The following is a 24,350-nucleotide window of genomic DNA, read 5'->3' as shown; positions in this document are numbered from 1 at the left end:
CAGGAAAACTGCACACAGTAGTGAAAGCTGAAGCTGCTCCTTCAGTGGGAACTGCTGTATAGCTGCAGATCAGTTGGCATCACCCTTCTTGTTTGGTTTGTTTTGGGGTTTTTATTTTATTTTATTTTAATAACCAATGAAATTATCAGACAGGTCTTTTTCTGAAAGGAGAGAGCCTTCTGAAATCTGCAGCTATGTCACAGCTATTTGGTGTTCAGAGCAGTTTCCACTCATTTAGCTGCAGCTCAGCTGCCCATGTCAGTTTTATCTTCCAAAATTTTCACAGTAGATTCAAACACAGAATGTGTCTTTTATATTGTACTGCAGTTGGAAAAACATTTGCAAAATGAGTTTTCAGGCTGGTTACTTGTGTCCCCATAAATCTGCCAGCATTTATTCACATTTTGAGCCTATCGGGGCCCTTCTAGTGAAGCAGAAGAGCATCTTACACGGTTGAAGGACACAGTTATGGCTGTGTTCAGGGTTCAAAGTAGCTGAGGGTGTGCAAGAAGTTGTAAGCTGCCTGTTTGTACCTGCATGGCAGCATCTGCACCCCTAAGACATAAACCTGCAAGGTGCTAATTGCCTCCCTGGAGATTGCCCGGCATTTAGCATATTCTGTGTGTCATGTTCTTTTCCTTGCACCAGTAATTGCTGCTTTCCCTGGCACGGGAGAAGCTTAGGGAAGTTAAGTTCAACATGTTTTTGTTCATTTTGGGAAGCGTTATCATTTTCTGCCATATGTGAGTAAATCACCCCTTTCCCTCTCCCCTCACCCCACTGCTCACATGAGACAGCAGCAAGGACATGGTGCTCCATGGGGAAAGAGCATGCCCAAAGAGGGTGCAGCATCCCGAAGCCTTGGAGATGAGGAGAACAGGATCTGACCACTGTAAAAGAGGGAGTTCCCCTGAAACCAGCATCCTTTCTGCTGCCATCGCATGGATCCACGTTTTATGAGTTGTGGCCCTTCCTCCCGCAGTTGCAGGGTGTTCTTGGGGACTGATGACCTGTTGCCATGAGCTCGATCAGCTCCCAGCATGATGAGGCCAGTTTCACAGCTGCCTCCTTGACCCCCCCTAAGAAATAACACAATGCACGTGTTTCTTTATTGCAGGGATAAGGCACGGGGCAGGGACTTCTGCATGGATGAAGGGAAAGGGGCCAGCCCTGATGCCTTTTTCCCAGTCCCATGAATGCTGACCTGGCTCTGCGCTTGGCCAGGCAGCAGTAAAGCAGCACAAATATGTTAAAGCAGCCCCTTTCCCTTCTCCCATCCCACACTCCCCATGGAAAGTTGTGATGCTCTGATCCACCCACCCAGTAGCGAGATATCTCCGCAAATTGGCTGGCAACGAATTCAACCCATCACTGGCCAACAGCAACACAGACTCCATCTGCAGTGAGAGCGTTAGGTAAACTCTGCTCCAAGGAACAGAGCTGCTTCCTTTTTTTTTCTTAAACAAACTTGAGTTTTTCAATAAAGAAAGATGTAAAATAATCTCTGACAGTGGAGCAAATAGGACAGCCAAAAGAGACAGAGCTGCTGGCTCAGCTCTTTTATTTATTTAACCATGGAAACTCCTGTTGTAATTCACTTTGGTTTTCCCAAGACCTTGGCAGCAGGTTAATGGTGGCATCAAGACCTAGTGTCCCAGACACTCCCCAGAACCAGCGTGACCAGAGGAGGTCTCTTGGGATATGCTGCTAACCATTCCTGGTGTGTTGACTAACGAGGACAGTCCAGCATCATCTCCACAATTTCTGCAAGGTGTCAAGGTCTGGATATGGCCATCCCAACGGTTTTAGCAATTCGCCAGGGAAATTGCTTTGTAGGCGGCCATTTATCACGTGGATGTTGTTGACTCCTGGAGTTCTTATTGCAGAAGTATTGTTTGCCCTCCTCTGCTGAAGGTTGCCAGAGTGTTTTTGTGAGAAATCTTCCCTTTTTGTGCTCTTGTGCTCCCAGGGAGATCAATCCATGTTTTTTAATTATAATTTAAGCTAAAGGAGCTCCATAGGAAGCTTTGGAGAAATCAGAGATGGTGGTGTGTTTATGCTCTTGCTTTTCCAGAGCAAGCTAAGGGATTGAATAAAGTACTATAGAACATGGGTTTGGGGTTGAATTTAATCTCTCACACATTGTAGAGGAGAGGTCAAATACACAGTGAACTGTGGATTTAAATTTACCCTGTCTCAGTCCTGTGCTGATCACAAGCCTTGTCAAACTCTCTGAGGGGAAAAAGCTTTTTGCAGGAGCTTTTCAGACCCTGTTCCAGAATAAGGACTCCTGGATGTAGGATGGCACTTTATTTAGCTGCTCACCGTAGAACACGGTTATTGGACTGAAGCCTGCAGCCCTGTCAGTGCTTCTGCAGAAAATTCACTTCTATTCAAGGCATGCCCTTGAACAAGGATGAAAAAGATTTAGCCCCTGTTCAGAGGCTATCTGGCAGGGTAGGGTTCACTCTGCCCTTGAAGGGTGGCTGTTGGCACTGCAGCACTTCTCGGAGAGAAGAGAGATTACACCGAGAGAGCAGGAGAAAACAAATCATAAAAGAAAAAAAAAAAAAAATCATGAAAAAGGAGACTCGTTCCAACTAGTCCTGCAGAATTTGCTTGCCAGAGCATGGGGAGGGTGGAATGACTTAGGGCACCGGTAGTGGGATGCAGAGATTTGGACTGAGCTTAAGAGCTATCCTGGGACCTGTTATTTGGTCCTTCCAGCACAGTGAATGGCACTGCTGCTGGCGTACTGATCAGGGAGGCCACTTGCAGCCTGGATTACTGTCCCAGCCCTGGAAGAGCTCTTTCCAGCTCTTTCCAGCTCTCTTGGCAGAGACCAGTAGCAGAAGAAGCTGCAGCTGCCGGGCTGGAGCTGCTCCGTGAATAGATGGAAGGCAGAGATGCTATTTCTTCCTGATTTGCTTTTTTTTTTTTTTTTTGCAAGCAATTGCCACTTCTGTTTCTCTATTTATAGCAGCAAGCACCTATGAGATATCAAATTGCTCTGTTAGTTACATGTGTGCATCTGTACTTAGAGTTTTGATACCTTTTTAATTATTTCCCAGCTTGCCTGTTACAGTGGGCTGTTGACTGATTCCTTCTTTCCCCCATTGCCCATTTACATTCTACTTTACACACATTTAATTGGAGCATTATCTACCTTTCCACGCTGTTTATTTCCTCAAGTCATACCCGCCTTTTACCATTGTTCTTCATACGTTGAAATCATTTTTGCGCTTGCCTCCTCTTACATTATCTTCACCCTTACGTCATGGCACCAATTCCTCCTCTCTTGGCTGGCCACACGCACCCTCAGCTCACTTCCACATTTTCTCAGCCATGCTTTTGCCTTTTCCAACCCCAGCTTTTGAGATGCCTTCTTTTGACTTCTGATTTTGCAGTGTCCCCATTCTCCAAGTTTCAGCCCAGACGTCTGCCCACGCAGCACGAAAGCACCGCAGCGGTCCTGCCTTTCCCTCTCCCATTCCTCCCGGGCTAAGGAACCCCTTCTCCATTGGCTCTACCACATCCCTTCTCTCCTTTCTCTTGCTGTTTAGCTCTCAGATACTCCCACATCCCTCAAAATATAGTGGGAATTCAGTCGCCAAGATCAAAGCTGGGATGAGAACAGTGCTCAGGTCAAGAGCGTTGGCTTTACCTAGAGCAGGATAAGGCAGTATGTTTAACTTGCAGTCTGAAGACCTTGCAGCAACCTGCAAATCCTGGTTTATTGACTACAGCTGAAGGGTTGCAAAGGGAACTGAAAACCAAGCCAGCTGTTTGGAGTTTGAAATTCATCCGAGAAGAATCTGCACCCTTCTAGAAAAGCAGGGTTCACCAGCTGAAAGAGGTTTGAAAGTGGTGGGATGGAGAAAGAGCTGTCTTCACTGGCAAGCTCATACTGGGAATATGAGTTCTTCATCCTTGCTCAGTACTTTGCTACTGTGATGATGTGGCTTTGTAAGTCTCCTTGCACATGCAGCTAAACATGAGTTATATTACCAACTCTCTTTTGTATTGCTGTGCACTACAATCCCTGAATCAAAATGTATTCCTGCTCCTACCTTTGAAGTAATACCTTTGATCTTTGGAAATGCAGAGGCAGTGGAGGTAACAGGAGTGTAACTATGCAACACCGAATATCCCCAGGACAATGAAGCTAAAACTCCAGCTCTCACAGAAAAGTTCCTGCTCTGTGTAACATCTACAGTGGTCAAGGCCTCCATATTTCATCTCAGGGGAAAGGCTTAACATCCAGTGCATGCAGTGTATTCAGTAAACTCAGAGAAAAGCTCTGCTTTCCACTATGTTGACACAACATCCATCTTTTTTCTACAAGTATTACTATTTTTTCGTGTGCATGAAAGCAAAAGACTATATATCCCAGGTTTGATAAGCAGAGTACCTTGCAAATATTCACCGCAAGAAGTTGTCATTCAATCTTCTGTAGGTCTATAGTCACATCAGCTGTAGCAGTCCTGAGCCTAAGTTTCGGATATGGGCAATATTCCTTCACCATGATGATGTTTCAAAAGTACCCTGTTTTTCTGCCCCTCTCATTACTGAAGTCAACAGAAGCAACATTAAGACAACTCTTTGCTTTAAAAATTGCCTCTTATCCAGAGGCAGTGAACAGCTGGATACCCTCCAATGTGGTCTAAAGAGGTGTTTGGTGAAACAAGGCTAGGCTTTGTAAGTCAAACTGTTTCCAGCTTCCTAATCCTCCATCTCTTTCCTGTAGGTTCACAACAGAAACCTGCTGTCCCTCGACTTCGATCGTGTGACAAGGACAGAGAAAATCTATGATGACCACCGCAAGTTCACGCTCCGCATCCTCTACGACCAGGCAGGGAGACCCAGTCTCTGGTCACCCAGCAGCAGACTGAACGGGGTCAATGTCACCTATTCCCCAGGAGGACACATTGCAGGGATTCAGAGGGGCACGATGTCAGAAAGAATGGAGTATGATCAGTCTGGCAGAATTACATCCAGGATCTTTGCTGATGGCAAATCATGGAGCTACACTTACTTGGAGAAGGTAAGAATCCTCTTAGGGCTCGAGATGATGCGTTTGGTGCAAATGGGCTTTACTCCTTTGACTTCAGTACAGCTGCGCTCCTTCACATCAGCTGATGAATGGTCCTTACGGTCCAATACTCCTCTTCTGCCTACACTAAGGTGCACATAGTAACTTTCACGCCAAACCACCAAAGAGTAGTTGAAAATAGCCTGGGAAGTTTCTTCCCAGTCACACTGAGAGCATATCTTAATGCTGTGAAGCTTTGGCATTTGATTTTTTAAGCACAACATTCCTTTGCTGAGCTAGCTGCAATATAAAATACCTTCAGTTAAAGTCAGAGGAATAAACAGTAGGAATTTCCAGTAGGATTTTCCATGTGAAAACAACCTACACGGTTTGACATCCTGCCTTCTTCGAGTGGCCCTTTCCTGCTTTGTAGGAAATACATGTAATTAAAAAGTGCGAGGCATGAATGCAGCCAGACTGCTGTAGCACGCTTTGCAGTGTTTTCTGTAGTCTGCACTCTGTAGATTGGCACTTAATTGGGACTTAAATTCTTCCAGGTATTACCATTCATCATTACACTGCCCAGTGTCCTATAGATCCATATGCTGCATACCTGGGGATGGAATTTTTTATTCCTGAGTTTTGCACAGAGGGTATTCCTACAACGGTTTAAGGAAACTACAGTAACATAGCTTTTAAAAAGCAAAAAGTATTGACTTGCCCCTTGTATTATACAATCTGTGTCGATTGTTACGTGCGAAAAAAAATCCCAGAACAAATAAGCACGCAGGCAGAAGTTTGCAGAAAGGGAGTAATGGAGGATACGGAGACACAATGAATTAATTGGGCATTGGAAGGTGTCAAGGGGTACTTTTTCAAGCATTGTTTAAGTCGCTCTACCAATTTTATTTCTTTAGTCAGTAAAAGCTATTGGCACAGGGAATTTGGGTAGAGGCAGCTAGCTACGGGGTATTGATTCAAACAACTGAGCATTCTGAACTTAGACCTTCCTCACTGCATTAACTGCTTCTTCCTCTGACCCGCTCCTACTTAGGGACACTTGGTGTGCTGTGCAGCTGCATACCTCTCGCCGTTTAATCCTATGGGCGCAGAGATTTATCTCACTTGCCCTGCTCTTTGGATTGGAGAATCTTGCAGGTTTTCTGAGAGATAAGTATAATTTTGCCTGAAAACCAGGAATATAATCTATACTTTTCTCCTTCCCATCTAGTCCATGGTGCTGCTCCTTCACAGCCAGAGACAGTACATCTTTGAGTTTGATAAGAACGACCGGTTGTCATCGGTGACCATGCCCAATGTTGCCCGTCAGACTTTAGAAACCATTCGCTCCATTGGTTACTACAGGAATATCTACCGGCCACCAGAAGGCAACGCCTCGGTGATTCAGGATTTCACAGAGGATGAGCAGCTTCTCCACACTTTGTACTTGGGCACAGGGAGACGTGTCATCTACAAGTACGGAAAGTTGTCCAAGTTAGCCGAGATGCTCTACGACACCACAAAGATCAGTTTCACTTATGACGAAACCGCTGGCATGCTGAAGACCATAAACTTGCAGAATGAAGGGTTCACATGTACAATCAGATACAGACAGATAGGACCCCTCATTGATCGACAGATTTTCCGCTTCACTGAGGAAGGCATGGTGAATGCACGCTTTGACTATAATTACGACAACAGCTTTCGGGTGACCAGCATGCAAGCAGTCATCAACGAGACACCTTTACCCATTGATCTCTACAGGTACGATGATGTGTCAGGCAAAACTGAGCAGTTTGGTAAATTCGGAGTCATTTACTACGATATCAACCAGATTATCACCACTGCTGTCATGACTCACACTAAGCATTTTGATGCCTATGGCAGGATGAAAGAGGTCCAGTACGAGATATTCCGGTCGCTGATGTACTGGATGACTGTGCAGTATGACAACATGGGGAGAGTGGTTAAGAAAGAGCTGAAGGTTGGCCCTTATGCAAACACAACTAGGTACTCATATGAGTATGATGCTGATGGCCAGTTGCAGACAGTGTCTATCAATGACAAACCACTCTGGCGATACAGCTATGACCTAAACGGAAACCTCCATTTGTTGAGTCCGGGGAATAGTGCCCGCCTTACACCGCTCAGGTACGACCTTAGGGATAGGATCACTAGACTGGGGGATGTGCAGTACAAAATGGATGAAGATGGCTTCCTGAAGCAAAGAGGCAATGATATTTTTGAGTACAATTCAGCTGGCCTGCTCATCAAAGCTTACAATAAAGCTAGTGGGTGGAGTGTGAAATACCGCTATGATGGCCTAGGAAGGAGAGTCTCTAGCAAAACCAGCCACGGCCATCACTTGCAGTTCTTCTACGCAGACCTGACCAACCCAACCAAGGTCACCCATCTATATAACCACTCAAGCTCCGAGATCACCTCCCTCTACTATGACCTCCAAGGTCACCTCTTTGCAATGGAGCTCAGCAGCGGTGATGAGTTCTACATAGCCTGCGATAACATTGGCACCCCTTTGGCTGTCTTCAGTGGGACTGGCTTAATGATTAAGCAGATACTGTACACAGCATATGGGGAGATCTATATGGACACCAATCCCAACTTCCAGATCATCATCGGCTACCACGGAGGACTGTATGACCCCCTCACAAAGCTTATCCACATGGGACGGAGAGACTATGATGTGCTAGCGGGTCGGTGGACGAGTCCAGACCATGATATGTGGAAGCATCTGAGTAGCAATAACATAATGCCTTTCAACCTGTATATGTTCAAAAACAACAATCCCATTAGTAACTCTCAGGATATCAAATGTTACATGACAGGTAAGACATTTAAATTAATTAACATATTCACAAGCTTGCCATCAGTGAATAGGTTTCTTCTCTCTCAGTATCCTTGTCACCATGAGGTTTTCCAGTGTTTAATGTAATGGACACAAGCTTTTCTTTGCCAGTTGACGCCTACGTCCAGGGCATGTCTAATTCATTAGCATACATGGAGATTGTAATTCCCAAACCTGTTTTCTTTCCTCTTCCTTGATGCTTTCGTCCAGGGCATGTCTAATTCATTAGCATAGATGGAGATTGTAATTCCCAAACCTGTTTCCTTTCCTCTTCCTTGATGCTTGTTCTCTTTATTTTGCTTCCAGTTTTTCGTTCCCTCAAATATCCCGAGTTTAGCCACCGATTAATGTCCTGATAATCTTCCTCTTTGTAGCGGGGCAGCTCTGTTTACACAGTTTTGCCTAGAGATTTATTTGCAACTAAACAAATGACATGCAGATTTGTTTTAGCAGAATGGCAACAGCGACTTAAATCTTTTGTTACAGTCAGACATTTCAGAGCACGCTACGGGAACCATGTAGTTCAAAATTAATCTGCCCCACAGAATTAACAGTTTCTGCTAAAAGTCAATAAAAGCAGATGCGTTAGACTTAAAGGCCAGATTTTAGGGCATACCTATCCCACAGCTTGACATAACCTCTCAACTGCTTCCCCTGGGACTTTGTAAAATGGCCATAACACGAGCTCTAGGTATGTTTTTTATACAGAAAATCATTCTGTAGGTTAAATGTCCTTCCTATATTCATACTTTGTGCAACACTGGTAGTAATGTTCGAGAAGACTGTTTTGGTGGGACTCTTTTCTATATAGTTCCCATTGGAAAACCAGGTGACACAATCACAAATCACATGTACGTGCTTCTTAAGGAGATATAACTAATTTTTAAATGCTCCTGCTGCGTCTATCACAACTTTCCCTTGTGCAACAATATTTGCATTCCCCTAAGATTGGCTTAATAGCAAAAAATGGTACAAAATTAAAATCCTGGGTTGTTCTATTCCACTTGTTTTTCTGGCCATTAGGATTCGTGCTTTCAGGTTCTTCTGCAATAATCATAAGGATTAGATTGTATTTTTTTTAGTGAAAAGTTGTTTTCTCCAGAGCTGAGAAGACGATGCCATGAGGGAAGTAAAATATGCCAAAAGATGCAGACTAAGATCCTGTGTGTTGGCCTCACTCTGATAATTAAGGCTGGCAGGGAATACTTTGAGATAACTTTTCCTATCAGAAAATGCTCGTTTGTCAAAACTGAATTTGTTTATGGGAGAGGGTTGAGCTTGAGAGATTTCTCAGCAGAAATGTTGTAAACAGCTCTCAAAATTGTCTAAATGACAAATTCCAAAATTGCCTAAAAGAAAAATTCCTTTTTGGTTTACAACCTTTTCAAGTGTAAACTCATGACTGAAAACTGGAAAAGAAAAATTAAGGAGTCAAAACCAAAATGAAAGATCTTCATTTGAAATTGTATTCTTGAACTGATCTAGTTTTTGAACAGTTGCTTCGTGATATATTAACAGATTTTTATTTTCCTGCTCAAGTTAAGACAGGACAAAATTTCCAGTCCTTTCTTGGAACAGGCGAACAACTTCCCACCCAGCTCTGATGATAACATCAAGATGTCCAAATCTGATATTTTAATATTTTATACACACCGAATAACTTTTTTGATGATCTTAAAAGTTCTATTTTCAGTCTTTCAAGAATACAGACCCCAAATACATTTTTTAAGTTTCTCCTCTCCCAGTGCATGGAAGAAACAGGTCATGTAACAGGATGAGTGCCGTGATGCTAGGCTGCTGCTCTGGCATGTCTTTCTGCTGAAGCTTTCCGGCACCTCGTGGGCATGACCTGCGATGAGAGCGTCCTTGTCATCACAACCAAATCTGCCCAGATTTGGGCACAGGGAACCACTCTCTGTCCCTCCATCCCCACCCTGGGACCCGCTGTCCTTAGGGGAGCTCAGCACCCACGAACGACACACGCTTTGGTCTCCAACGACGAGGTTTCTGAGCTCCTGGGTACAAACTGGAGGCACGCAGAGGGGAGAGCAGGAGAAGCAGGTATTTAAGTTTTGAGAGGCCCATTGTTAAACATGAATATTTTAGCGATTGTACACTCCATGGCACAGAGCTTTGCTGCCAGCTTCAGCAATCCTGATGGATTGAACTGACATTTCCATTACATGTGTCTGCATTAAGCACTCTTTTTCTTTGCCCTCAAATGAATTTACTGTGAAATGTGTTGGCAGGGTTACTGTAGCTGAAAAAAACCTCTGTGATGTGAAATGTACTTTTCTGTCAAAAAAGTTGTCACTGCCTCTTGGCAAATTAATATTTTCCCCTCTGTTTTCTCAGCTCCACACCTTCCTCCCATGTTTTGGGGCTTGTTTTTTTTTTTGTTCTGGGTATTCCAACACCTCTCCCCAAAAAGAACAAACTCCTGTTTGCAAATGTTTTGAAAGTCAGTTTTCTGAACAGTAGCAAAAAAAGCCTGTCTAGAATCTTTCCAGACATGTCACATATTTTTCGGCTGTTCAGCATCCCTGCTCTGTATCCTTTTTAACATTTGTGAAGTGCTTGGAAAATGGTTCCTGCACCAATGCCGACCTTCACTGTTTTACTTTGTTCTCCTGACCACCTGGTCCACAGTATGTACATCAAAGGTCTTCATTTCACATGAGAAGGATTTGGAAGCAGGCTGGCGTAGCGCTAAGCAAAAAAATAATCAAATGACCCTTTTAATTTCTTTCCCTCCCCCCAACCTCTCTGTTTCAAAGACACTCCAAAAACAATCTGTACATTGAGTGAACAGAAGTGTTTTTATTACAGAAATCCTCCCCCTTCCACATGGATTGTCGCAAGGGCTTTTTGGACATCTGCCCAATCTCAACATTTTGGCCTGTAAGAAAACAAGCAACAGATAGTGCGTTTGTTTGGCTCCTGGTTCTCCAGTCATCTGGAAGTGCCTTATTTGCCTCTTGCATCTATAATTTTTTTTCCGACCAGCTCTTCAGAACACTCATTTAGGCTCATGGGGAATAGAGAAAAAATATTCAAAGCTGCATATTTGATTATTTAAATTGATCCCTTTTTCAGATTGCTTCAACAGCATTTATTGAATTTAGCAAAATGAAAATCAAGCCCCTTGCACGTCCAGCTTGAAGCAGAGCAATCACCAACACAATCCCGGTTACACGGAAAACACTTAAGACCCCTGGGAGCTGATATTAGTTAAACTTTACCTTCATACCTTTCTTTTTCTTGCACTTGCTATTTATGTGCCAAATGCACACCGTGTTGCTTGAGGGTTGTAGCAGGTGTGTCCTTCTCTAGGGTTCAGTGAAGGCAAACAAGGTGAGATCATCAAATGCTCTGAAGTTAAGAAGGGAAGCGATGCTGATCCCAGGCAGATCTAGGAGTTAGCCAGCCTCATCATTATTTCCTCCAGCGGATTAACATTCAGCTGCTATTCCTAATAGCTGTGCAATCAAAGTCAGGGAAGACTTTGCAGTCTGTACGGTCAAGTGAATGCAGGAATGATGTCCCAGATGGCTGGGTTTTCCATCATGTCCCCTTGTCCTGGTTTCGGCTGGGATAGGGTTAAATTTCTTCCTAGTGCTGTGTTTTGGATTTAGTACGAGGAGAATGTTGATAACACACTGATGTTTTCAGTTGTTGCTAAGTACCCTGCTAGTCAAGGACGTTCAGCTCCCATGCCTACTGACTGAGCTAGGTACACAAGATGGGAGGGAACATAATCAGGACAGCCAGCCCAGCTGGCCAATAGGGTATTCCATACCATGTGACGTCATGCTCAGTATATGAATGGTAGGCGTGATCCAGGAAGTACCGATCGCTACTTGGTTATCGGTCAGGGCAGGTGGTGAGCAATTGCATTGTGCATCACTCATTTTGTATATTCTATTATTATTCTTTTCCCTTTTCTGTTCTATTAAACTGTCTTTATCTCAGCCCACGAGTTTTTCTCACTCTCACCCTTCTGATTCTCTCCCCGCCCCACTGGCGGGGGGGGCGAGGAGCGGCTGCGTGATATTTGGCTGCCTGCCAGGTTAAACCACGACACCCCTTTAGTGCCAGTGGTCCCCCTTTTGCATAGGACAATAGTTTATTGCTTGTAGCCAGCAGTTTTCTCACCATCCGTGGACTTCTACGGGGTTTGTGAAAGATACCCAAGCAGTCTTGTATCTGTACGCTTATATTGTACCTTGCAGGTAGCATGGAGGCTGATTTTAAATGTCACTATAAAAGATGACATGTGACTTTACACTTACACCTTCTTATGAAAAATGCCAAGAAACCCAGGACTGAGGTGGAAATGCCATAGAAAAAACAGAGGATATGTCCAGAGCCTCTTCCATGAGCATCTGCCAAATGACCGTACTGTTCATCCTGGATATCCTGGTATTCTGGCTCACATAGCTCTAAATTTAATCTTCAGCCTGCAGGCCCTTTCAGAGTCCTCAGGAAGAGAACTACTGTGGCTGAGATGTTCAGAGCTGACTGTAGGACTGGATGACACCTCCTGTTCAGCTGGAGCATCTCAGCCTCCATTAGTGTATTGTTGTTCCTGTGCTTCTCCTGCATCACCTTAGCGCGGTACCTGATGCCTGCTGATAAAGGGCAGACACTGAGTTGGCTTTGATTTGAGCCATTTGGTCACTGCCAAAGCTTCTGTTTCAGAGCCGGGAAGGTGCAGAATTGGACTGCGGTTGGAGGTGGAAAGCCCAGCTTTGGCACACGGTTCTTTCAAGGACCATTAAGATTTGTGCTCTTCACATGAAGTAGACGCTCATCATTTTGGCCAGACTGCTACAGTGCCAGGCACCATAGGGTCCTCTCCGTGCCGTTCTCCTGAGCAACCCTGCTTGAGAGATCAGATAATCTGATTTATGCTTCTCTTCCATTCCAGATGTCAACAGTTGGCTGCTCACTTTTGGGTTCCAGCTACACAACGTCATCCCCGGCTACCCCAAGCCAGACATGGATGCAATGGAGCCGTCCTATGAGCTGATCCACACACAGATGAAAACCCAAGAATGGGACAATAGCAAGGTGATCCATGCAACTCCATACTGTATCTCACACCCTTATCGGCATACTATCCGCTTGCAATCTTTATTTAAAAACCCTCTATCATCCTGTTCTCCCAGATACGCTGGTGCTTTTTCCGGTGGTGTTTTCTGGTGGTTGCTCAATGAAATGGTGTGTTACTGTTTCTTTCTCCCGCAAGAGTAGTCCATGTTACAACGTGTTGCAGGCTAAGTTCAAGGCCTTTGCATTGGATTCTTGGAAGTGAAAAAAAGCAAATCTTGATACAGAATCATTTTCTACAAAATTTTTTTTCTAGAAACTTATTCAGTCTGTTTTAAAATGTCTTAAACAACAAGTCCCAGTACTTCCCTAGGAGGCTGTTCTGCACTGCAGTGGGTCTCACCAGAAAGAAGTTTTAGCTGATAGTTAACTTTCATTTTACCTGACTGCGTTTAATCCCACGTCACCATGTCCTGCTTTTAAAAACAGGCTTGCATCACAAGCCATTTTGGTAGATGCTGGCACAAAATTCAATGGTGAAATCGGCAAGAAAAAAGCTTTTACAGCCTAATTGTTTCCCCCTTTCTTCCTGCTGGGAATTATTCAGCTGAAAGATGGAGGCAGCGCTGTTAGAGGTTAGCACACTGGGTCAGGATCTGAGAGCCCCGGGTTACTCCCAGCCCGACTGCTTATCGGTTGTATGACCTTGAAAAAGTCATTTACCTCTCAGGATACTCTTTCATCTCCCGGCTTGATTTTATTCTGGGGTTGCTTTCATCTGTTTAGTCTGAATCCTCTTTAGTCTGAATTCCTGCTTGCTATCGCTGTGTATTCGAACATCGTGAGAGCAGTGAGGCACCAATGTGTTTGGGAAGATCAGGATATGCTCTTAACATTTCTGCTAATAAAATGATAACAGTAGGAAGCGGAATTGATCCCAGCTGCCCTCCTAGCCTCTTTATGTATGAGTTCACTGAAATCTCACTGTCCTGCAGCAGATTCTTGAGGTCCTGTACACATATTAAACCAGGAGGTAAAATACAGTGTCACGTTTCCCCAGCCACAAAAGGTATCACTCAGAGGTATGAACAAGATACTGTGGATTAATAAAATAGTCATGTGTCAGCCCATCCCTGGTACTCAGCCTCATAGCTATGGTGAAGACGAGCTAAAATGTACCAGCTTCAACTTCAACGAGCAATTTATATTAAGACATATCACTTTATAATAGAGGGGGACCAAAAGAACTATGCCTTTTGCTACCATGGCTGAGTTGATGCTTGAAAACCATTACGCCGCAGTCACTCGATTGTGTTTTGGAGCTCAAAGACTCCTTTTTTGATTCCCTCTTCCTTGGATTAAACAATAAGATGCTAATAGAGATGATTTCTGTAATGAGAAATAGCCTCAGGATTTTTCCTCCTCTCTGGTGTGACACAGTCTTCCCAGGCAAAGCTGTACAGGAGAAGGCAAACAGGGAAGGCTCATTCAGAGACCGCACAAAAGATTGTCTCTAAATTGTTATGCGCAGTAGATAATAACTCTCACAGAACCGCAACAGAAATTATTATTATTGGTGGTGGTGTTATTATTATTATATCGTTATTTTGTTATTAGTTCATTATTATTATTAGGCTTATTGAATAGCCAAGTAACTTGAGTGACAGCTTGAGATGAAGACTGACACTTGCTTATACAGGCAGCTGAACTGGAAATAAAACCAAGGAGCCCTCCCTTCCATCCACCCATTTTAGGTGAATCTGCCTGAATGAGCAATAAGAAGAAGTAAAATCTCCGTGTCCCCTTCAGGTTTTTAAAGCAAGAAGCTGCAGTGAGGACTGTGCAGGGACCTGCTTGGTAAAAGAGGTCTTTATGCAGCCACCGTGCTTCCAGATGAGTCACTTTACAGTCTAGTGTTGAAAGTGGAATTTAACCATTGCAGGTTGTTTCATATTCTTCCCCTGTGTTATGACAGCAACAAAACATGAGCATTTTTATTTTAGTCTACAGTTGCAGGATCATGCTGTGATAAAGAGTGGCTCTGGAATGCTATAGAGCACGATTCCGTTCCTTTCTGTCACATCCAGCATATTGTAGGCATGTATTTGCATAAAATAAATTCATTCGCATATGATACCTGAACATATGATCCATTTTCTCCTAAGCCTATCCGTGCATTCAACACTGATGTTTCACATGTAGTTCTGTTCGCTCCCAACCCTTCCAGCCACACATAAACGCTCCCAGACACAATCCAGCCCTCCTTCCTACTGGTTGTATCTGTCTTTATTGATGAAGCATGTCAAAGAAGATATAAACTTTTGAAAAGTTCATATAGCAAATGATAGAATTAAAGTTAAATGGAAGCCCAGGAAATATTTTCAGACAATAAGATAGATCAAACAGTGAAATGGCCTTCCAGCGCATATGGAGGAAGCTCCAGTTCTTTTGTCACTTCAAAATAGCCTGGACAAGGCACTGGACAATGCCCATTCTGCTTGAAATCCAGTGATATTCTCTGAATGATGTACCACATCTTCCGATCCCTGGTTTCTCTGGCTGACATACCTCCTTGTGATAGACCAAAATAAGTTTGAGTTACTCCACTGGCTTTGCTGATCAAAGCTGTGGCCCAGTTCTTTTATCAGAGAGGAATGAATAACAGGAGCACAACAGCAAAGCAACTAACTCCACGTAAATGGCCGCTTCGTATCTCTTCAGAGAGCATAACCAGAGGGCCCTAGCATCTCCTTCCAAAACATTGTTGGTACTTGCCTTGCAGGGCTGGAAGATGGGAGAGATAATTCTGACTCCGAGCATCCACCAGCTCAGAAACAGCCAGCATGTCATAAACCTCGCGCTAACCCCCTGCAGCTCCGGAGTGACATTTAAAATCCAATACTCTGTTGTGCAGCACTTTGCCCCCCTCCTGCCTGCGACTGTGAGGCTGTCACTAAATTGTTTGTTGAACAAGTTCAGTGTTATTGGCCACCAGGGGACTCTGGGTGACCTCTGGCATATTATGGAGCTGCTGCACCTGAATCCAATTTCTCTTCTTTTTTTTTTCTTTTTTTCCTTTTCTCTTTTCTCTTGTTGAACTGTCAGGTAATTGCTGGAGCCGGAACAACTCTATCTGCAGGGAGAGGCGTTTTGGAGTCGGCGCTTATATCGTTAACTACATCATATTATTAACTACCCTTCCCTCCATCCCATGAGCACTCTGCCTCCGGGAAGGGTCCTGTTTTCTGCAGTGCCCATTACAGGCTGTGCTGGAGGAGCAGCTTTTAGCATCCCTTATGGAACAGCGTTTTGGCGACAAAGGATGCTCAGCCAGGGAGTGAGCTGTGCTTTCTGGCAGAGCTTCTCCCAAGGATGATCTGTTTGAGGGACTGGCTCTGCCAGTGTTCCTCATTCAGGGAGGGCATCCTCACATTGCGGGTGCTTTGTCCTGGGCTTGGGCCATCATGCTGTCTGCACGTCTGTCCATCAGTTATGTTTTGCAAAAGTAGTGGCCAGTTGTCACTGGATCTGATGCGGGGAAGGGAGTTGAAGTCTCAAAGACATTAAGCTCTTGAAGTTTTATGAAAATAGACGAGCAAGAGAAGGAGGCAAATCCTCTTATTTCCCCACAGATGGAAATCTGCTTGATGAGCTCAACCTCGTTATCTCCCTGCAGCTGTGTACACTGGTGGGGTGGAGGAGAGACCTGTCCTCTAATCCCAAGAGTTAGCACTTGTGTTTTGCTCATTGCTAACCAATCAGCATCTACAGCACTGGCCTTGCTGGCCAATCGCTCGCCTCCATTGTCCCACTTGCATTCGTGGTTGGCAGGTTGCTAAGCAGCAAGTTGCCTCTCAGCCAACCGGCGTGCAGTGCAGCCGTGCTGATGGGTAGGGGCCTGGTAGGCTGCTGTGGTTGATGGGCTCCTCCTGCGCCTCCACCAGCTGGGAGTTGGTGGGGGACACCCAAATGGGGACTCATCTTCAGGTGATGACCAGGTGGAACGGGGGGAAGAGGCTGGTTTCTGAAGAATGGATTGTTAACAGAGAGCGAGGGCGTAAATAGGAAGGAGTTAACGATAAAGAATATTTCAGAGAAGTCATAACTTCCAAGCCTTTTGGAAGAAGTGGCTTTCTACGTTGTAAGCCATATGGTGGTAAAAGAAACACCTATCTGTGTATAATGGCACAAGGATATAGAGAAACTTGGAAACATGTTCACGTATTTCACATCTTGGATCCTTGATGGGAAATTAAAGCTTTCAGTCTCACACTGGAAGGCAGTATTTAAAAACAACAGATGATGGTATCTGGCTATGGTATTTCAAATCCTCAAGAGGTGCCGGCAAAATGCAAGAGGCTATTCAGAGATTTTTGTAATGTGCCATTCTCTTGAGCTCTGTGCAGCAGCGAACAAATGACGAAGGTCGTTCTCTTTTCTCCAATGGGTTGTTACTAGATAAAGTGAAATGTCACCTAAGGACATCTGATTAAAAAAGACTGTGAGGAAAAACAAACCCAGCATATTTGTCACTCACATCTAGTAACAAATATTGAAATAAAATAACTATGAATTCCCTTCTTTCTGCCATAAAACTGGTTTTATAGATACCTTGGTTTACAGTTGCTAAAAGCAGCAGCATTTTTTAGAGAATACCACATGCCAGTGCAGCCTTGATGGAAATTTTCTGTTTCTCTTCCTTGCCAGTTCATTAAAATGAGTTCTAAGATGAAACAGAAATGGTAATTTCAAAGTCAGGGATACACTGCCTCTTCGAACTACGTATAATCTGTTTGCCTCCACCCCCTTTATATTCAGAGCAGAGCATACAAGCTAGCGTACTCTGGTTTGCCTGAATTTGTTGGAGTTTTTTCTTCTGTTGGTTGTGTTTGCTTTTCTTTTTAAAAAGTGCTGTTCCCAAATACACTCTTTTATCAAAGAAATGCACTCAAAAAGTAATTTCAAAGTCATCCTGGGCTCATTTTCAAAATAACAGAGATGTGTTTAGTTATTTTAATAGTTAAGTGATGACGATGTTCAGCATTACAGCGTCGCACGTGTCTGCTCTACTTCCCTACATGACAAAAGATGGGGAGAGCCCATTAACCAGTCCCCAGTAGAAAACCCTTTGAATGTGATTTTGTTCCTGATTAAGACACCTAAATTTAGGTCTCTGCCTGTGAACTTGGTATCCAAGCTTCCATTATAGGCAGCAGAGATCTATAATGAACTCGGTTGCTGGTGCCATTTGAAATACCCTAGAGTTTCCTGGACTTCCTCATGTCTCCAGCAGGGATTACCTGCACCCTTCTGGAGCAACAACTGGTGCCACAGCAGGGCTCCCTGTAGTGCTAAAAATTATGTTCGACACCACCCATTTGGGTGACTCTTCAGTGGAGCCCAAAGGACAGTTCAGATAACCAACTGCTAGGGGCTAGGATTGAATTTAAGACTAAGAGGCGTAGATGTAGGTGTCTCCCTGTGTGCTAGATGTGTGCACCCACTGCAGTCTGTCAACATCTGAGCCGTACAGGCAGTGATGCTCAAAGAGCTGACACCACCTGCTACGCATTAATTTTAGACCAAGAAGAACCACACTCTAGGCTCCATTGACTGTGCAAAGTAGGGGCTCAATTCATTTGCCAATAAAGGAACCTCTACTGGCAAAGAGGCCTCCAGGTGCTACTCCAGAAGGGCAAAGATCTCCCAGAGCTGCTTCTGTTTCTCACAGCCCTGTATGGATGCTGCAGGCACCCTTGGGAATCTCGGATGACACTAGGCATCCGTATAATTGTGTACGGGCAACTGAAATAGTCTTGAAGTCAACACTGACTACAGTATGCATGAGAAGCAGGTGCATAGAAGGCTGGGACAGCCACAGATTGACAGGTTTCTTTGTCAAGGAAGGCGGTTCCAGCCCCCAACTTCACAAAGTTCCCACCTACAGTGTCTCTAAGCGGGCACGTGACTGGACGTCAAGAGACTCCCAGTCATGTGTCTTTGGTCAGTCATTTAATCTCTGGTTTAGCCACCAGGAATAGTGCCAGTAACAGACCTACAGTTGCACCTGCAACATGAGAAAGGCTTTCCCATTATAGAGGAGGAGATGTCCTGGGTGGAGACCAAGGGGACACCAACAAGCCAGTTGGCCTGGTATCCTATGTGGGTGTCCTTAGGCAGGAATTGACAGTGCCATTGCTGTCAGATCATGCGTAATCCCTTAAACCTCCAAGTCTTGCCAGGAGCGGGGCGAGTGCTGCTTATTTTCTTTCTAAATGGCATCCATATGAACAGTGGAGCTGTGGAAATTGTATGACGTCATATAATATCACAAAGGTAATATGTAACAAGATCAATAAAAGGTCCAGTATTCTATTATTGGGTCATAAATTGTTAAAAAAAAAGACTTTAAAAATCAGGGTTGCCTTTTATCATGGGCAATTACTGATCTGAAATTCAAAGCTATGGAGAATTTGACCATAAAATGGAAATTTGAAAATTACCTCAGACCAGAAGGTCTCAGGTACTGGGCTATGGAGCTTGGGGAAGGTAGATCATGGGCCAGTTGTTGTCTGTGATACCTGTAACACCACAGCGTGTGCCAACCAGGCTACAATCCTTCCTGAATTAATGGCAAACCCTAGGACTCCATCCACCCTTAAACTTTGTTGTACAACTGTTGTCCTCACAAGGCTCCCTGACCCCGTTATAGAGTATGTCTCTTCAGCTAAGTAAAAGAAGTCCGAGACAAATCCCTGGCACTGAGGCTAGGTAGAAATGACCTGGAGAGTTAGGAAACATGTCTTGGAGAAAGCAGTTGGAGGAGTCCAAAACCAAACAAGGAGTTAAAACAAAAATTATCTAGCGTGAGTGATAAGAAATGCAATACAATGTATCACTCTCTTTAGCAGTATTTACTCTTAAAATTTGATAACATTATATTGTTTATAAAATATTTATTTTATATTTAGGAGTATAAACATATGGTTACAAACCATATGTCCTGCTTGTCCAAAGCACAGTACATTGTCATATCACTGTGCAGCATCAGCAGGTTTTCAGAGCTCATTGCAAACTCACTTTTCATTTGGGATCAGAAGAAAAGACAAGGGAGTGGTGTCCAGACCCACTGGTTTGTTGGGGCACCCTAATTTGAAGGCACTCACAGGGAATCTATACCTAATAATTTGCTCAGAATTGAAAAGGTGCTAGAGTTCTTGAAGCTCATCAAGAATAAGGCGATGAAGACAAAATAGAAGGGGAGATTTCTGGTGGGAATAATTCTCCCATGCCCATGTCTGACCTCCCAGAGCTCCCATCCGCAAGGTAATAGTCAGTAGATAGTGCAATTAATTCCTTATCACTCAACTGCTGGTAAACATGGTGATATATATATAGATGGTGATATATAAATGACCACAGGACATAGCAATGTAGTGCAGAAGACCTGATTTACAACCTCGAGTGAAGGAGCTCACACCAATCGGTGACTCAACATAAGTAATGAGAAATGCCTTTTCCTATCACTTGTAGAAGTTACTGAGGCGAGTTGGAAGAGCAACATCGTGTGCTTGGGTAGTGGGGAAGGACCACCTAGAGTCAATCCATAAGAGATGCTCCTGAGAAGAACACCTCCCGATTTAAACCTCTCTGAAGAGGAAATGGCTAACCAAGTCTGTGCAGTACACACTTACTTAGAACAGTGTTTCATGGAGCCTAATTGCTTCATGTCCATCATGAGTGACATCTACATTAATTATGTCCGTTTTTTGCATAATTAGAGCACTTGTGCAGTTGGCAGGGGAGCTGAGCTCGGCTCCCTATCAGTCTGTTAATTATATCGCTCTGTAGGCTGTGTGCAAGATCCCCCACAGGCAGTATGGGGAGAACCAGAAAGAGCTCCTCTTTCATAAGCGACTGGTTCCTGCTCCAACTACTATGCTGTCAATCAGCAGGGGAAAAGGAGGAGCTACTCCAGCCTGCTTAGCACTTGGAATAAAAGTCAGTCCTGGGTCTTAGGCACTTTAATGCTTTACAACCCAAAATGTGCTCTTGAACTTGCGTACCTCTGTTCCCTTATAGTTTTCTCCTTTATTGATCAAAACTGCTCATAACCTCTGAGTGAGTTGCAATGCTAAATCCTTCATTTTATTTCTTTAATGCTTTGAGACCCTTCCCTGGAAATGGCCACCATGGAAATGAGGGTTTTTTCCCCTTCCCTTGCCATGTTACAAGTCTTAGTTGAGAGGTCCACGCTGAAATGCCTTGCATTGTCTGAACCGTCTTCTCGCACCCAGGAAAGGATGTGAGCCTTTAGCTTGTGGACGGTTTAAGGCAATATCCTTCATGGATGTTAAATTTCCTCGAAATAATTGGAGTGCAGCAAACTTTTCTTTGTAGCCTATTTTTAATCCTGGATGTCATTACATTATTGAACTGAGCCGTTGGCAGTGCCAGGAGAGTTTTGTCGTAGCATCCTCTTGCTTTTGTGAAATTTGAGCAAATAATTGTTCGTGAGCAGAGGTCTGTAAGAAGCCTGCGCTGCCATGAATTGATGAGAGCATTTCCAAAGACATTTTGCAGTAATGATGAGCTGCTGACTCGCTGTGTGCTTGCTCCATTATATGCTAACAGCAAAAGTGACTTTGTATTGTACCTGACTGCAAATGATCCAGGCTGTTGTCTCTCAGCAATTTTGCTTCAGTATAAGCCAAAACTCGAGCATCAGGGGTGGCTGGCCTTAGCTCAGGCAGCCTGGAGCATTGTAGAGGGTTTGCAGGAAATAGGAGCTGGATTTAGGGCGTTCCTTGAGTTTTGAACAATCTGCTTTGGCCAGGTTGAAATGGGATATTGAGGGGTTATGGCCACTTTGAGGGTCATACCTGTGATGCAGAGCTTTTGAAAGTGGCACAAGGAGTTACAAAGGGAAGTTAAAATAGAGGGAACTTTTACAAATACTTCCACGCTTTTTCACAGAAAATCTGAAAGCATTTTATAAAGCATTACAGCCACAAGATAAATGATTTCTTATGTGCAGGTGAAGAACACTGAAGCACAAAATAATTGCATGTCCAAACTAGACCCTCACACCACTGAGGCAAAAAATCCTTTTCTACCTCTACATCCTTCAGTCTGTGAGATTAAATACAGTTCAGTTTATTGAAAAAATGACAGCAGGGGGAATAACCTGCCAACATATCTCTCTCATTAAAAAGAATTAAAAATCTGAAAAAAGATGATAGGGGGAAAAAAAACATGGACCTCTTCATTAGATGTTTCCAGGATGTTCTGCTGGTCTCCAGCATGTTAATAATGCCTTTGGGTCATCACGCTTCTCCTTCTAACACGTCTTTCTCTTCTTTCTCTCCCTGCTCAGTCAATTTTGGGGGTCCAATGTGAAGTGCAGAAGCAGCTGAAGGCCTTTGTCACTCTCGAGCGCTTCGAACAGATCTACAGCTCCAGCATCGCCGGGTGCCGGCAGGTCAAGAAGAACAAGAACTTTGCCTCCGGAGGCTCTATCTTCGGCAAAGGCGTCAAATTCGCCATGAAGGACGGGCGCGTGGCCACCGACATTATCAGTGTGGCCAATGAGGATGGGCGGAGGATCGCAGCCATCCTGAACAACGCCCATTACCTGGAGAACTTGCACTTCACCATCGATGGAGTGGACACGCATTATTTCATTAAGCAAGGGCCATCGGAGGGCGACCTGTCCATCTTGGGCCTCAGCGGCGGGCGGAGGACCCTGGAAAACGGCGTGAATGTGACGGTGTCCCAGATCAACACAGTGCTAAGTGGAAGGACTAGACGTTACACGGACATCCAGCTCCAGTACGGTGCGCTGTGCCTAAACACTCGCTACGGGACCACCTTGGACGAGGAGAAGGCCCGCGTCCTGGAGCTGGCCCGACAGCGCGCCGTTGCCCAAGCTTGGTCCCGGGAACAGCAGAGACTGCGGGATGGGGAGGAGGGTATTCGCTCGTGGACAGAAGGGGAGAAGCAACAAGTGCTAAACACGGGCCGGGTACAGGGCTACGACGGCTATTTTGTGATCTCAGTGGAGCAGTACCCCGAACTCTCAGACAGCGCCAACAACATCCACTTCATGAGACAGAGCGAAATGGGCAGAAGGTGACAGAGAGGGTCGATGCGGTGACTTCTTGCCAAAGACAGCTACTCTTTTGTGGCCACTTACCTGACTGTGTTGTACTCAATCCTTTTTCTAAACTGAACAAGGCAGGGGGGGAGGAAAATAGAAAGAGAAGGAATAATACGGTTGCACTGTAACTCATGCAACATACTTGTTTTTTTTCCTCTTTAATTTGGCCTTCACACGTTTTTTGCAATGAACAGAAGGTATATTTTGCCGTAGTGTGATCACAGTGAAATTTACTGTCTCTTGTCCTCTTTTTTTTTTTCCCCCCTTTGTGAGGAATTTGAAGTGGGGAGTCGTCAACGTACGTCCTTAGGTGTGAAGTGCGAAATGGGTGTCTGTGCTAACTTGTGTCGTCCTAACCCTTTCTGATTTGGGGCAGGGACAGATAGCCTTGCACCCGAAACACGGGGAGCCCGCGGCGTGCCGGAGAGGTCTTCCCGACAAGAAAGGAGATGGAAGACAATGCTGATTCCGATACTCCGAAAGCAACCGTCCAAATCATGTGCCTCAAAAGAGACCTTACAAGTAGTTTTCACGTTTCACTTGGGACAAAAAGTGTTTTTTTGGGAGCTCCTGCTGAGCAGAAGTAGATTATAGAGGCAAAGGAGCTGATTATATTAACTTGCAAGATGATTCTCTTCCTTCCTGAACTGGAATAAAAAAAGAAAAAAAATCAGTCTTTTTTCATTATGAGAGTAGATACTTTTTGGGTTTTTTTGTGTGTGCGCAAATCCTGGTTTTAGTTAAAAAAACCTAGCAAAAGCCAAGAAAGGGACTCCTGCTCTATTGAGAAAAGCTAAAATAAATCCTCTCTCTCATATGTAGAGCTGTTCTATAGGTGGATTTAATGCACCCATGTTGTACATTTGCTAATGGCATAACTTCATTAAATGTATAGTGTTTCAGTACACGAGGCTACGTGTTTAACAGTCCACTGTGCTGTATCTGATAAAACCAGTTCATTTTTTTAGGAAGCTGATTTGAATTTAAAAGTAGTTATAGTATCCCAGTGACATACCACTGAAAATTAGAGCAAGCCAAACCCTGTTTTTCCTGGTTCTGGAGCTTGTATTTATTGGCTGGGAAATGCAGTTTTGAGTAGCATGCTGGCAAGTCGTTTATGACTATGGCAGATAAATGTCTCCCGGGGACTTTGGCAGCAGGGATTTTAAAATGTTTAATAAGTAGCAACAGCTTGTGCGTGGTGGGACAAGAAGGGGAATATTAGAATCAACCCTTTCACT

At 44.2% G+C, this 24,350-nt stretch overlaps 1 protein-coding gene across 1 annotated transcript in view; it reads left to right on the top strand.

The window, feature by feature from the left end:
- The window catches only part of TENM4 (teneurin transmembrane protein 4), a gene marked incomplete at its 5' end in the record, with an annotated part of 46,058 nt that extends 22,262 nt beyond the window's left edge, over window positions 1-23,796 (top strand). Inside the window, 4 exons of the mRNA XM_009579161.1 lie at window positions 4,748-5,044; window positions 6,264-7,878; window positions 12,829-12,971; window positions 22,327-23,796. Coding sequence (XP_009577456.1) covers window positions 4,748-5,044; window positions 6,264-7,878; window positions 12,829-12,971; window positions 22,327-23,085 — 2,814 coding nt within the window. The remainder of the gene's footprint in view (window positions 1-4,747; window positions 5,045-6,263; window positions 7,879-12,828; window positions 12,972-22,326) is intronic.
- Window positions 23,797-24,350: the final 554 nt, after the last annotated feature.

The sequence above is a fragment of the Fulmarus glacialis genome, unplaced genomic scaffold, assembly GCF_000690835.1.
Source record: "Fulmarus glacialis isolate BGI_N327 unplaced genomic scaffold, ASM69083v1 scaffold5316, whole genome shotgun sequence".
NCBI classification, from domain to species: Eukaryota; Metazoa; Chordata; class Aves; order Procellariiformes; family Procellariidae; genus Fulmarus; species Fulmarus glacialis.
The sequence above is the reverse complement of the archived record's forward strand: the minus strand, read 5'-3'. Positions and strand labels throughout refer to the sequence as shown.